The 13,824-nt window shown below is 39.9% G+C and overlaps 1 protein-coding gene across 2 annotated transcripts in view; it reads left to right on the top strand.

Moving 5' to 3' along the window:
* The first annotated feature begins 1,415 nt into the window (after positions 1-1,415).
* The window catches only part of BLOC1S6 (biogenesis of lysosomal organelles complex 1 subunit 6), a 16,420-nt gene continuing 4,011 nt past the window's right edge, over positions 1,416-13,824 (top strand). Inside the window, exons 1-4 of one of the 2 annotated variants that reach the window (XM_028495718.2) lie at positions 1,425-1,581; positions 4,720-4,755; positions 6,950-7,091; positions 11,599-11,686. In XM_028495718.2, the coding sequence (XP_028351519.1) occupies positions 1,500-1,581; positions 4,720-4,755; positions 6,950-7,091; positions 11,599-11,686 (348 nt within the window). In that variant the 5' untranslated portion in view covers positions 1,425-1,499. Of the gene's footprint in view, positions 1,582-4,719; positions 4,756-6,949; positions 7,092-11,598; positions 11,687-13,824 lie in introns of both variants that reach the window. The other variant, XM_007122548.4, reaches the window with a different exon arrangement.

The raw sequence follows: 13,824 nt of genomic DNA, 5'->3' as shown, positions 1-13,824 counted from the left end.
CAGGATTGTGAATGATTTCAAAGTAAAGGTATTATTTAGGCCGAGCCTTGAAAGACGAGTAGGACTTTGAATACAATAAAATATTCCAGGCATGAAAGGGCAGAGTTTTCAAAGGATGTTTGAAGGGTAGTATATTACTTTCCTATTGAAGTAGTAACAAATAACCACAAACTTAAAGCAATACAAACTTGTGTGTTTTCTTAGAGTTCTGTAGGTCAGAAGTGCAATACAGCTCTCACTGGGATAAAACTGAGGTGTTGGCAGGGCTGAGTTCCATTCTAGAGGCTCTAGTGGTGAATCCATTTCCTTGTGTTTTCCAGCTTCTAGAGGTCACTGGTAACCCTCTTCCTCTATTTTTGAAGCCAGCAATGTTGCATTGCTCTAGTCATTCTTCATAGTCACATCTCCCTCCTGACTCTCTTCTTGTGCCTCCCTTTTCCAGTTTGAAGGCCCTTGTGATTATGTTAGTCCCACTCAGTTACTCCGGGTAATCTATTTTACAGTCATGGGACTAGCAACCTTAATTACGCTTTTGCAGTGAAACAGCATATTCACAGGTTCTGGGGGTGAAGTCTGTGGACATCTTTGGTGGGGGCATTATTCTGCTTACCACAGGTAGTAAGGAGCAGCTAATCTTGAGAGGAAAGAAGGCCAAAAGAGGAAGGGGTACGAATGCACTGATAAGGGCAATGGGGAGCAGGTGCAAGTTTCTGAGGTTTGAGATAAATTCTCATTTTTTTTGAAAACAGCTTTGCCTGCAACATAGAAAAAATTGTTTGGACAGGCAATTTTGGGGTGCAACATTAGGAGGCCACTATTACAGTCCAAGAGTCTAAGGTAAGGAGGGCATAGCTGATCACTTTATTTGGTCTGAGGTTGCTTCTGCCCATTTCTAAGTGTTTTTCATCAAAATTCATGACATCATCCCACAGGATCTCAGCAAGTGCAGTTTCCGGTTATTTGGCTGAACTTGTTCAGTAGATTGATGCTGCAACCCAGGCCTTAAATCTCACCTACAATCAACAAGAGGAGAGATGAATCCTGGCAAACCCCCAGTTAGCAAGGCTGAAGAGAGCTAAACACTTGAATTTTTTTATGGGTCCAAATCTCAGGGAAAGCACGCAGTCCTTCTTCGTAAGGTGTTTCCTTAACAAGGACACAAAACTGAAAAGCTGCGCCTTCCCGTCACCGCCCCTTCCAGCCGCCCCACCCCACCATCGGAGGCAGGGACGTGAGCCCCGCCCAGCTGACTCTACTGACACCTACCGACCAGACAAGGACTTCTGCCCGGAACGCCCGAAGCGCGGGGGTGGGTGGATGGAGGAGGCAAAAAGCGGGAGGGCGGACCCGGGGTCACGTGCCCCGAGCTGTTTTCCGCTTCCGTCACTTCCGGGTGCGACCGTCGCTTCTGTCCCGGTGGGCTCTGTATGCGTTCGGTGCTTCCTCACTGTATCTGACAGTCTGTACTACTGCCCTTCCCTGTTCCCAGCGGGAGGGACATGAGTGTCCCTGGGCCGCCTTCCCTGGACGGGGTCCTGGCAGGGCCACCCGACGGCCTGGAGGCCGGCGGCCCGACGCCGGGTACGTGCTGTGGGGCGGGGCGGGCGGGACTCGAGTGGGTGGGTCTCCGGGCCGCCCCGCGGGAAGAAGATGCTTTCGGCAGCTGCCGCCCCGAGGTTCTGTCACCTGCGCGGAACTAGGAAACCTTGCCGGCTCTCCTGGCCAGAGGAGGAGGCAGGAAACGAGATCTGGGGGGAAGCGGTGTTTGGGGTGCTGTTGGTGGGGGTTGATGGTGAAGCCATTCTGAGTTTGTGTATTGACTCCAGCACACTGTTGGCTATTTGTTACACGTTAGTGGTTGAGGATGAATTTACCAGAAGGATGATTGGTTTGTAATTCAGAGAATTGATGTATCCAGTATTATTGCACACTCACTCATGAAATGATTATCTTGCTTTTTGACCTTACTGCGTCCTTCTTCCAGCAGTCTTTCTCAACCCGAGTTCGGGGAGAGATTTAAACCCTAATGGCCTAGGGCATCTATTGAATGTAATGAATAGACTTGCTCTGCATCCATAATGATACTGTGTTTGTACTATCCTAGGGAGAATTGAGAAGATAGTTACTCAAAGCAGTTTCTGTGTTCTGCGGTTCAGATGAGGAACCCTAGGTGAGAAAGGCTTCAGGACTTTGGATGTACCTTTACTTGTACTTCCTGTTCCACAAATATAGGGGTTACCCCAAAATAGTGCTCTCAGCCCTTTCTTGGTGGTGCTTTTCCTCAGTGACCTCCCTCTCTTCACACCTTCCTAAGTTGCTTCTGTAAATATCACTTCCTTGTATATAAGTGCAGTTTGGGTCTCTCTCTGCTTGCTCCTCCATCTGCTTGCTGGGTACTCTGACATGGTTATTTTGCACTAATCTCACACACAGCATGTACATAAATAAAAGTAGATGTCTGATCCTATTAGTGGTGCCAAGTCACTATCACTTGAAACTTTGACATTACTCTTGACTCTTTCCGCCCACTTGCCTCCTACCTCTGTTTAGTCCAGGGGATTCTACTGTACAAATTCCATCTTCTCTTTGTATTTTCACCTTTGCAACAACAGCTGTAAGGCTAGTCCACCTCTAGTCTCTTATTCTTCATTCATCTATCCCACTGTCACATCAGTGCCCCAAGATAAAGCTCCCATCATGTCATTTCCTTGCTTGGAAACCTTAAATGGCTCCTTACTAAACTAAGGGCCAAACACATTATCTTCGCATTCAAGGGTCCTCATAGGGTGGCCACATGGTCTTAGAGCTCACTACTGCATATGTCTCATGCTCCAGACACCCCAAACTAACCTCTCTTTCCAGAGCCATCCTATATTCCCACCTTTGCTCATGCTGCTTCCTTTACCCATATTGCATCCCTTCCTCTCCTGCCTTAGAATTCTTACCCATTTGGAAATAGTAGCCCTCATAGGTTGCTGATGGAAGTGTAAATTGGTGACATCTCTTAGGAAAGCAGTTTTGCAATGTCTTATTTTTTTGGTTTTTTTAAAATAAATTTATTTTATTTATTTACTTTTGGCCGCGTTGGGTCTTCGTTGCTGCGCGTGGGCTTCTTCATTGCGGTGGCTTCTCTTGTTGCAGAGCACGGGCTCTAGGCATGCGGGCTTCAGTAGTTGTGGCACGTGGGCTCAGTAGTTGTGGCTCACGGGCTCTAGAGTGCAGGCTCAGTAGCTGTGGCGCACGGGCTTAGTTGCTCCCGTGGCATGTGGGATCCTCCCGGACCAGGGATGGAACCCGTGTCCCCTGCATTGGCAGGCAGATTCTTAACCACTTCGTCACCAGGGAAGTCCCTGCAATGTCTATTAAAAAATGCATAAACACCTTGTTCCATTAATCTATTTATAAGAAGTTATTCTATAGAAACAGTGACATGAATATGCAAAGACAAGCAAGGAAGCTCACTGCAACATTGTTTGAAAAAGCAAAAAGTGGAATAGGTGTCTTATTTTCTTTGTCTTAGTCTACTCGGGCTGCTATAATAAAATAACATAGGCTGGTGGCTTAAACAACAGACATTTATTCCTTGAAGTTCTGGAGGCTGTGAAACCCAAGGTTTAGGTGTGGGCAAAATATGTTCCTGGTGAGGACCCTCTCCTGATCTTGCAGATGGCTGCCTTCCACTGTGTCCTCACATGGTGGAATGAGAGAGTTCTGGTCTCTCTTCCTCTTCTTTTAAGGTCAGTAATCCCATCATGGGGACCCTACACTCAGACCTCATCTAAACTTAATTATTTCCCAAAGACCCCCCACCTCCAGTTACCATTACACTGGAGGTTAGGGCTTCAACATATGAATTTTTGGGGAAGGACACATTTAGTCCATCGATAGGGAACTGGTTAAACAAAATGTGGTAGAATTCTGTTAAAAAGAATGGAGTAGGTTCATACATGTTGACCATATCTGAGATATATATATTTATGAGAAAACTTGTAGAACAGTATAAGCAAGATTTCATTTGTGATAAAAACAGGGTTTAACCATGTGTATGCAAAGACAATTTCTTGAAGACTATGTAAGAAACTCCAGAGTGACTCTCTGTGGAGTAAGTTAGTGAGGAGTATTTTTACTTTCCAGGTTATACCCCTTTCTTTTGTATTTTAAGTTTTACAATGAGTAACACTAAAAAGAAAAAAGAAAGGAATGAAAATTCTATCCATTCTTAAAGCTTTAGCTCAAATGCCCACACCTCCTTTAGGAATTATTCCCTGATATCCCTGGTGAAAGTGATCTTTCTCTAATTTATGGCACTTCTCACATTCTCTGATTCCCCTGTATTGAGCTTTTTCAGGGACGGGGACTTGCCTAATTTATTGTTGTAACCTCAAAAACTAGTACATAAAATGTATGTGCAGCAAATGTTTCTTGTCTCCCACAATAAAGTACCTTGAACTTAGTGAATAATGTGTGTAAAAACATGAGTAACTTCGACTCTTCCAATAATTTAACCAGAAGACTGGGGCAGGGTAAGGGGGTTGGTGTGTGTGAGTTAAAATGTATATATAGTTTAAGGAAGGTGTATTGGTTGTTATTCCTTAAAGTTGAAATATCCTTATTTGGTTGTTTTTGTTTGTCTGTAATACTTACATTTTCTATGTATATATATATATATATATATTTTAAAATTTATTTATTTTTTAAATTTATTTTTGGCTGTGTCAGGTCTTCGTTGCTGCGTGCGGGCTTTCTCTAGTTGCGGTGAGCAGGGGCTACTGTTTGTTGTGGTGCGTGGGCTTCTCATTGCGGTGGCTTTTCTTTGTTGCGGAGCATGGGCCCTAGGCGCATGGGCTCAGTAGTTGTGGCTTGCGGGCTCCAGAGCGTAGGTTCAGTAGTTGTGGTGCCTGGGCTTAGTTGCTCCCTGGCATGTGGGATCTTCTCGGACCAGGGCTCGAACCCGTGTCCCCTACATAGGTGGATTCTTAACCACTGCACCGCCAGGGAATCCCTTCTATATTTTTTAAAGAGAGTTGCTGCTGTTTGCACTGTTATTGTAATCAAGCCTTTAGCAATGACATTAATCATAATAATATAATATAATATATAATATAACATTAGTGATATTTTATTCACGTCCCATCTGATGAAACATCAATGGCAATATCTGTAAATGCTTCACTTTTCCCATTATATTTTTATTTCACTTGTGGAGTGCTTCAGTTTCTAGTTAGCTCTTACTTGTTTCAATATTGCCTTGCAATCTAGAGAATTCCAAAGTTTGTTCATATGTTTCTCAGGATCCAAATAAAAACCATACTAATTTGATCTCTAAAAGCTAATTTTGAATATGGCAGCATGTTGTTTTCCTCAATCTTGCCAAAATTTAAATCTGTGGTAAAAACTATACTTGGAAATGAGCTATAAGCAATGTATTGTGATGAACGTATTCTGTATAATGATCTAATTTGATGTTATGGATTATTACCAGATTATGATTAAAGAGAGGTGTTTCAGAGTTTAATATTAGTTTAAAAATGCTTTTGGAGTACCAGTTTAGTAATGCGGCCATTTCACTTTTTTTTTTGAATTCTAAACCAGTGATTCTAAAATCTTACAAACCATTCATTGAACCCTATTTAGAAATTGTTTTGTACTTTTCTTGGTAGGAGTAGTGATTGATGGGTATTCATGTTAGACATTTTTGAATGCCTGGCACAATGCTTACACTGTTATTATTCAAAGGAAAGGTAGGATTAAAATAGTTCCTGGCATCAAATCTAGATTTACACAGAAGACAATTATTATACACTATTTTCTATGGTAAATTAAGGTTCTGAATCTCGAGAGGAGAAATTCTTAGAAAATTTCTTTCCTGCTAACAAATGACAAAACGACCCTCCCTTTACATGTAAATAATATATCAAGCTCTATGCAAAATAAATGTTGACCCATATTACTTCCATAGAATTGAAAAAAAATATTTTTAGGTATTGCATTTATTTAAAAAAATTATTTTTAAGTTTCTTTTTTTTTTAATGTGGACCATTTTTTTAAAGTCTGTATTGAATTTGTTACAATATTGCTTCTGTTTTACCTTTTGGTTTTTTGGCCAGGAGACATGTGGGATCTTAGCTCCCTGACCAGGGATCAAACCAGCACCCCCTGCATTGGAAGGCGAAGTCTTAACCACTGGACTGCCAGGGAAGTCCCTGCATTTAAAAAATATATAATCTCTAGGGGCTTCCCTGGTGGCGCAGTGGTTACGAGTCTGCCTGCCAATGCAGGGGACACGGGTTTGAGCCCTGGTCCGGGGAGATCCCACATGCTGTGGAGCAACTAGGCCCCTGCGCCACAGCTACTGAGCCTGTGCTCTGGAGCCTACGAGCCACAATGACTGAAGCCCGTGAGCCTGGAGCCCGTGCTCCGCAGCTGGAGAGGCCACCGCAGTGAGAGGCCCGTGCAACACAACGAAGAGTAGCCCCCACTTGCCGCAACTAAATAAAGCCCACACACAGCAACAAAGACTTAACACACCCCAAAATAAATAAATTAATTAAAAAAAAATTCTGCAAGCTTTTGGAAAGAAGAATTTCTTGCTTCCATTCAGTAACTGTTCCTTCCTTTTAGGCCTCAGACTCCTTTAATAATTCATTGAAAACTCTAAATCCCCTTCCCTGAAAAATACATACACATATGGAATTTTGCGTGTGTTAATGTTTTTTTCAGCTAGTCTTTACCTTGTACTAGTAGCTTAAAAATATTTTTTGAGTGCTCATAACTTGATTTTTAGAGGATGCTCAGGAAGTAAAAGTTAAAAAAAAAAAAAAGGTACCGATAGTATCCTGTGTGTGTGCTCTGAACTCCCCTGCCAGCCTCCGTTCCTCCCTCCCTGCTACTTTCTTAACCCTGTGTTAATTTAAAAGCTTCCTAAATTTGATTTTTTGCTTGGGGACAGGTTTAAGTGACACTTCTCCAGATGAAGGGTTAATAGAGGACTTGACCATAGAAGACAAAGCTGTGGAGCAACTGGCAGAAGGCTTGCTTTCTCACTACTTGCCAGATCTGCAGAGATCAAAACAAGCTCTCCAGGAACTCACGTGAGCTGAAAAAAAACATAGATGCACTCATTTCTTCTCTGGCATAGTCATAATTTACTGTATAAGTAAAGTATATACTGTATTAGGGATAATATTTTGTAACATTTAATACAATGGAGTATTTCTGTATCTTTTGTGTTAGCAAATGGGAGTGGAGTAATCTAAATTACATAGCATACATGTAATTTAGATTACACAGTAATCTAAATGTAAAAAGTGAAATGAATGCTCCTAGAGTGTTTGGTCTCTTCTGAGAAGTACCCCTAAATCTTAACTAGACTCTTTGATTAGTTTTGGTGTCTCTCCACTATTTTAGGAAAGAATCGCCTCTTGGGGATGTTGCAAATGGTTATACACCTGTTTCTGAGTAGAGCTGCAAAATTGCCTCCATAAGAGTCACATTTGTTTTCAATTGCTGGTTCACATGAGTTGCCAGAAATCCCTAATTATATTTTTTGGAGATGACCCATTTCATTCTTAGTTTATAATTCTACTAGCTAAATAAAGGATTGGAGAATAAGCTAAGAGAGGAACAGGATAAGGAAGAATGGAATCCATAAAGTGTAATCAGTATGCAAAAATATACACTCTGATTTTATCATCTGTCACCCAGAAACAGCAGCCTGAGCTGCTTCTTCCTCTTGGGTCAGGACCTCTCTGGATTGCCCAAGCTGGCCTGTTATTTCTTTTTTGTGGTGGTCACCTTTAAACTGGCTATGAACCACTGCTGCTCTAAGACTTACTCTTTGAAAACTGATCTCAGAGGCCTTTATTAGGGCAAAAGAGAGGAATAATCAACAACTATGTCCATTTTTTAAATATTAGTAACTAATGTTATAATCCTTGGGTTTGAAGATGATAAATGAATATAAAAGTGGTACTGTGTTCTACTACATGTGGTACCCTACTGTAGTTAAGGGAGCTGGTAACATTCTTAGTTTTCTGCTAGTTCCAAGTAAGATTTTTTTTATTCCCCAGTGTGTGGTATGTCTTGTATTTTAACACCAGCCAATCCTTGTGGGAGAAAAGTCAAAGATTTTGTGGGTGAGTTTGGATGATATATGATAGACTGAAGGAAGGTAAGAAACTGTGCAAACAAAACATATCTGGTAACACTTTATTTATAGGAAGTTAGGAATCAAGGTTTAATTGGAAAGTTTAACTGATGAGGACATTGGCTAAAATTTAGTGTTTCAATAACCCCATTTATCTTCCTAGGTGTTTAGACAGTGATGATGATGATGATGATGATGATGATGATGATAGTAAAATCAGCTACTGTTTATAACAGTTGAATATGATGAATAAGCAGTTATTAAACTTCTTGGGTGTTAAGGAAAGATAAGCAAACTTCAGAGAAAGAACAAAGAGAAATATATGGGTCTAGTTAAGAGCTTTCTATACTGTCTCATTGATCAGTGTATCTGTTCTTTCACCAATATCCTGCTGTCTTGATTTCTGTAGTTTCTGTAAGTCTTGAAATTTGGTAATGTACGCCTTCCAACTTTGTTCTTCTTCAGTATGTCTTGGTTATTATAGGTCTTTGCCTTTCCATGTGAATTTTAGAATCAGTTTGTTGATATCTACAAAATAACTTTCTGGGATTTAAATTGAGATTGTATTGAACCTACAGATCAAGTTGGGAAGAAATGATATCTTAGCACTGTTGAGTTTTTTATTCCATGTACTCGGAATAGTGCTTCATTACTTAGATCTCTCTTATTTCTTTCATTAGAATTTAATAGTTTTTGCATATAGATCCTATACATATTTTGTTAGGTTTATAACAGATTATTTCATCTGACAGGGGTTATTGTAAATGGTATATTTTAAAATTCTGATTGTTCATTGCTGGTATATAGGAAAGCAGCTGACTTCTGTGTATTAAACTTGTATCCTGAAACTTTGCTATATTCACATATTCGTTCCTGGGTTTTTGTTGTTGTTGATTCTTTGGGATTTTCCACATAGGCAATCATGTTATCTGTGAACAAAGACAGTTTTATTTCTTCCTGTCTAATCTGTATACCTTTGATTTCCCTTTCTTGTCTTATTGCATTAGCTAGGACTTCCAGTAAAATGTTGAATAGGAGTAGTAAGAGTGGACATCCTTTCCTCACTCCAGATCTTTGGGAGGAAAGCATCTAGTTTCTTAACCACCAGTGCAATATTAGCTGTACGGTTTTTTAAAAGATATTCTTTATCAAGTTGGGGAAGTTCCTTTCTCCTCCTAGTTTGATGGGAGTGTTTTTAATCATGAATGGTGTTGGACTTCGTCAAATGATTTTTCTTCATCTGCTGATAAGACCATATGATTTTTTTTCTTTAACCAGTTGATGTTGTGGGTTACATTGATTGATTTTCAAATGTTGAACCAGCTTTGCATACTTGGACTAATTCCCACTTGGTTGTGGTGTATAATTTTTTTTATACATTGTTGTATTTGATTTGTTGATATTTTGTTGAGGAGTTTTGCATCTATGTTCTTGAAAGATAATCTATAATTTTCCTTTCTTGTAATGTCTTTTTAAAAAAAATAAATCTATTTATTTATTTATGGCTGTGTTGGGTCTTCGTTGATGCTCACGGGCTTTCTCTCCTTGCAGTGAGCAGGGGCTGCTCTTTGTTGTGGTGTGTGGGCTTCTCCTTGCGGTGGCTTTTCTTTGTTGTGGAGCATGGGTTCTAGGTGCATGGGCTTCAGTAGTTGTGGCTTGTGGACTCTAGAGTGCAGGCTCAGTAGTTGTGGTGCACGGGCCCAGTTGCTCCGTGGCATGTGGGATCTTCCCGGACCAGGGCTCAAACCCGTGTCCCATGCATTGGCAGGTGGATTCTTAACCACTGTGCCACCAGGGAAGTCCCTCTTATAATGTCTTTATCTGGTTTTGATTTTAGGATAATGCTGGCCTCATAGAATGAGTTAGGAAGTGCTCCCTTTACTTCTGTTTTCTGAAAGAGATTGGAGAATTGGTATAATTTCTTCCTTAAATGTTTGGTAGAAATCGCCATGAAGCCATCTGTTCCCGGTACTTTGATTTCTGGAAGGTTACTACTTATAGATATAGGCCTACTTAGATTATCTGTTTCTCCTTGTGTAAGTTTTGGTAGTTTGTGTCTTTCAAGGAGTTAGTCATTTCCATCTAAGTTATCAAATTGGTGAGCATAGAGCTACCTGTACTATTCCTTTATTATCCTTTTAATGTCCATGGGATAAGTGGTGATGACCCCTCTTCCATAAATTATGTTAGTAATTTGTATCTCCTCTTTTTCTTTGTTAGTCTAGCTAGAAGTTTATCAATTTTATCAATATTTTGGAAGAACCAACTTTTGGTTTTGTTTATTTTTTATTGTTTTCCAGTTGTAACAGCCTGTTTTTGCTGTCCTGCTTGTCTTGGATCATTGGCTTGCTGGGTTCTCCTCTCATCCATTCTGGTTTCACCTTCTGTGGTCTCCATTCAGAGCTGAAGGGACACTTATGACCTGTAGGATATGCCATACTCAGTGCTAGATGGTGGAGATGTTTTAACTGCCCTTCAGTCTCTTCATTGCTATTTCTTTTTTTCATTGTTGTTCTCTGTTTAGCATACTTCTGCAAGCACATCATGTCATATTTTTCTTTGTCTATAGTATTCTTTAAAATATTTAATTAAGTGACCCCCCCCCCAGTGTCACTTATTCCTGTGATCCTAGCATTGGTTGATCTGGAGAAGAATATCAGAGAAGTTGGCTTCTCTTCCTCAATAGCAAGTTTTGAATCAGATTTTATTGAGGAGTCTTAGAAATTACTTGGTCTGACCTTCTTACTTTGTTAATGAAATTTAGGTCCAGAGAAACTAAATTTCCAAGATCACACCAACTGATTATTATCCCTTGATACTGCATTTTTTCCAACTCTAATCTAAAAAATCACTGCTCCTCTTCCTTTATGGTAATGTTACAATTTTAATATATATAAAACATCAAGTTTCTTGGGCAAAATAGTATAAAAAAAACTTTTTTGGGGATAATACAGAGAGTTGTTAGAAATAAGTAATAAAGTAATTTAAAATGGTTTGATGTTATTCAGATCTGAAATTGAGGCAAGAATAAAAGATGTATTTAATTATCAGAATTTTGGAATATTATTTTGGCTTTGGAATATTATTTTGAAAAAGATTATGATAAACTAAATAAGCCTTGGAGAGTCAATAAATTTCCAACTTAATTTCTACTTTTAACATTAGCTTTTTTTTTTTTTTTTTTTTTTGCGGTACGCGGGCCTCTCACTGTTGTGGCCTCTCCCGTTGCAGAGCACAGGCTTCGGACGCGCAGGCTCAGCGGCCACGGCTCACTGGCCTAGCCGTTCTGCGGCATGTGGGATCTTCCCCGACTGGGGCACGAACCCGTGTCCCCTGCATTGGCAGGCGGACTCTCAACCACTGCGCCGCCAGGGAAGCCCAATGTGATTGCTTTTAATGAACCATCACTTAAAGTATGTAAAGTTTATTTTGGCTGTGTGCTTTTGTTTCAGACAGAACCAAGTTGTATTATTAGACACACTGGAACAAGAGATTTCAAAATTTAAAGAATGTCATTCTATGTTGGATATTAATGCTTTGGTAAGTATGATTTAGTTGACATAGCTTAATGACATCTTGTTTTAGAAATAGCTAGGTTTATCCTCCCAACTTTGTACTTATGTATGTTTGAGATACTTATGTATGTTTTCCTCTAATTTTTAAAGTTTAGAATTTGTTGTTTAACAGGAAACCTTGATTTACTTTATTAGACCTTCTATTGTCTTGAATTGTTAGCTTTCAAATGTTGAACTTGTGATAGGAAATTGAACTTATATATGAAAGTCTGGAATAGATCTGCTGATAATTAAAGACTAATAAAAGATAAGTAAAAGTAAGGAACTTTGGAGGTACTATTTTACCCCTTAAGGAAAGCACATCTCTCTTTATCAAGTACATGTTTTTTAAAATTAGCATTTATTTAATTGTATGGCATTATCATAATGCCATAACAAATTAACTCTGAAACAGACTGTTTGAGGGTCCTTTACGTCCCCTTTATATCTTTCAATATAAGTGACAGTAGTTGACTTTCATCAGAAACTTTATAGCTTTTTGATGAGAGGAACTAATACTCTTTATTTTAGGAAATGGAGAATTAACAGAAATAAGGAACTTGTGGCTACCTTTCTCTTTACCCAGAACATTAGAAATAGCTTAGTTTGCATGATATTGTGGACTTTCATATATACGTCAAAGAATGGACTTTTCATTGGAAAAAATGTGGCTTATTAATGTTTTCCTTTTATAACAATCAAAAACCAAGTCCACCTTCTCTAGTATTAGGCAGAGGCCTGTGGTAGTAAATACAAAGTCTTCTACTCAGTAGTTCTTGATTTGAGAAGGAGGTGGTCTTTGTCTTCTCCTTTGAGTTCATGTTGCAGCAGAACTACATATTTGTTGAATGAATGAACCAAGCATATGTAATACTCTCGCTTCCATTTGAAAGGGCAGAAACTAAGTCTTGCTCTTTTTCCTTCTCTCAGCCCATGAGTGGTGTTTTTTTTGTTTGTTTGTTTTTTTAATTTAATTTTTTTATTTTTGGCTGTGTTGGGTCTTTGTTCCTGTGTGGGGGCTTTCTCTAGTTGCGGCAAGCCGGGGCTACTCTTCATTGCGGTGCGCAGGCTTCTCATTGCGGCGGCTCCTCTTGTTGCGGAGCATGGGCTCTAGGCGCACGGGCTTCACTAGTTGCAGCACTCAGGCTCAGTAGTTGTGGCTTGTGGGCTCTAGAGCACAAGCTCAGTAGTTGTGGTGCATGGGCTTAGTTGCTCCATGGCATATGGGATCTTCCTGGACCAGGGCTCAAACCCATGTCCCCTGCATTGGCAGGCAGATTCTTAATCATTGCGCCACCCAGGAAGTCCCCCAAGAGTGGTTTTTTTTTTTTTTTTTTGAATTTGTTATAATATTGCTTCTGATTTTTTTTTTAACATCTTTATTGGAGTATAATTGCTTTACAATGGTATGTTAGTTTCTGCTTTACAACAAAGTGAATCAGTTATATATATACATATGTTCCCATATCTCTTCCCTCTTGCATCTCCCTCCCTCCCACCCTCCCTATCCCACCCCTCTAGGTGGTCACAAACCACCTAGCTGATCTCCCTGTGCCATGCGGCTGCTTCCCACTAGCTATCCACCCTACGTTTGGTAGTGTATATATGTCCATGCCACTCTCTGGCTTTGTCACAGCTGACCCTCCCCCCTCCTCATATCCTCAAGGCCATGCTCTAGTAGGTCTGTGTTTTATTTCTGTCCTACCCCTAGGCTCTTCATGACATTTTTTTTTTCTCTTAGATTCCATATATATGTGTTAGCATACGTTATTTGTTTTTCTCCTTCTGACTTACTTCACTTTGTATGACAGACTCCGGGTCCATCCACCTCACTACAAATAACTCCATTTCGTTTCTTATTATGGCTGAGTAATATTCCATTGTATATATGTGCCACATCTTTATCCATTCATCTGCTGATGGACACTTAGGTTGCTTCCCTGTCCTGGCTATTGTAAATAGAGCTGCAATGAACATTGTGGTACATGACTCTTTTTGAATTATGGTTTTCTCAGGGTATATGCCCAGTAGTGGGATTGCTGGGTCGTATGGTAGTTCTATTTGTAGTTTTCTAAGGAACCTCCATACTCTTCTCCATAGTGGCTGTATCAATTTACATTCCCA

This window comes from Physeter macrocephalus, chromosome 11 (genome assembly GCF_002837175.3).
Source record: "Physeter macrocephalus isolate SW-GA chromosome 11, ASM283717v5, whole genome shotgun sequence".
Classification (NCBI taxonomy): domain Eukaryota; kingdom Metazoa; phylum Chordata; class Mammalia; order Artiodactyla; family Physeteridae; genus Physeter; species Physeter macrocephalus.
This window is presented reverse-complemented; position numbering and strand designations above follow the sequence as displayed.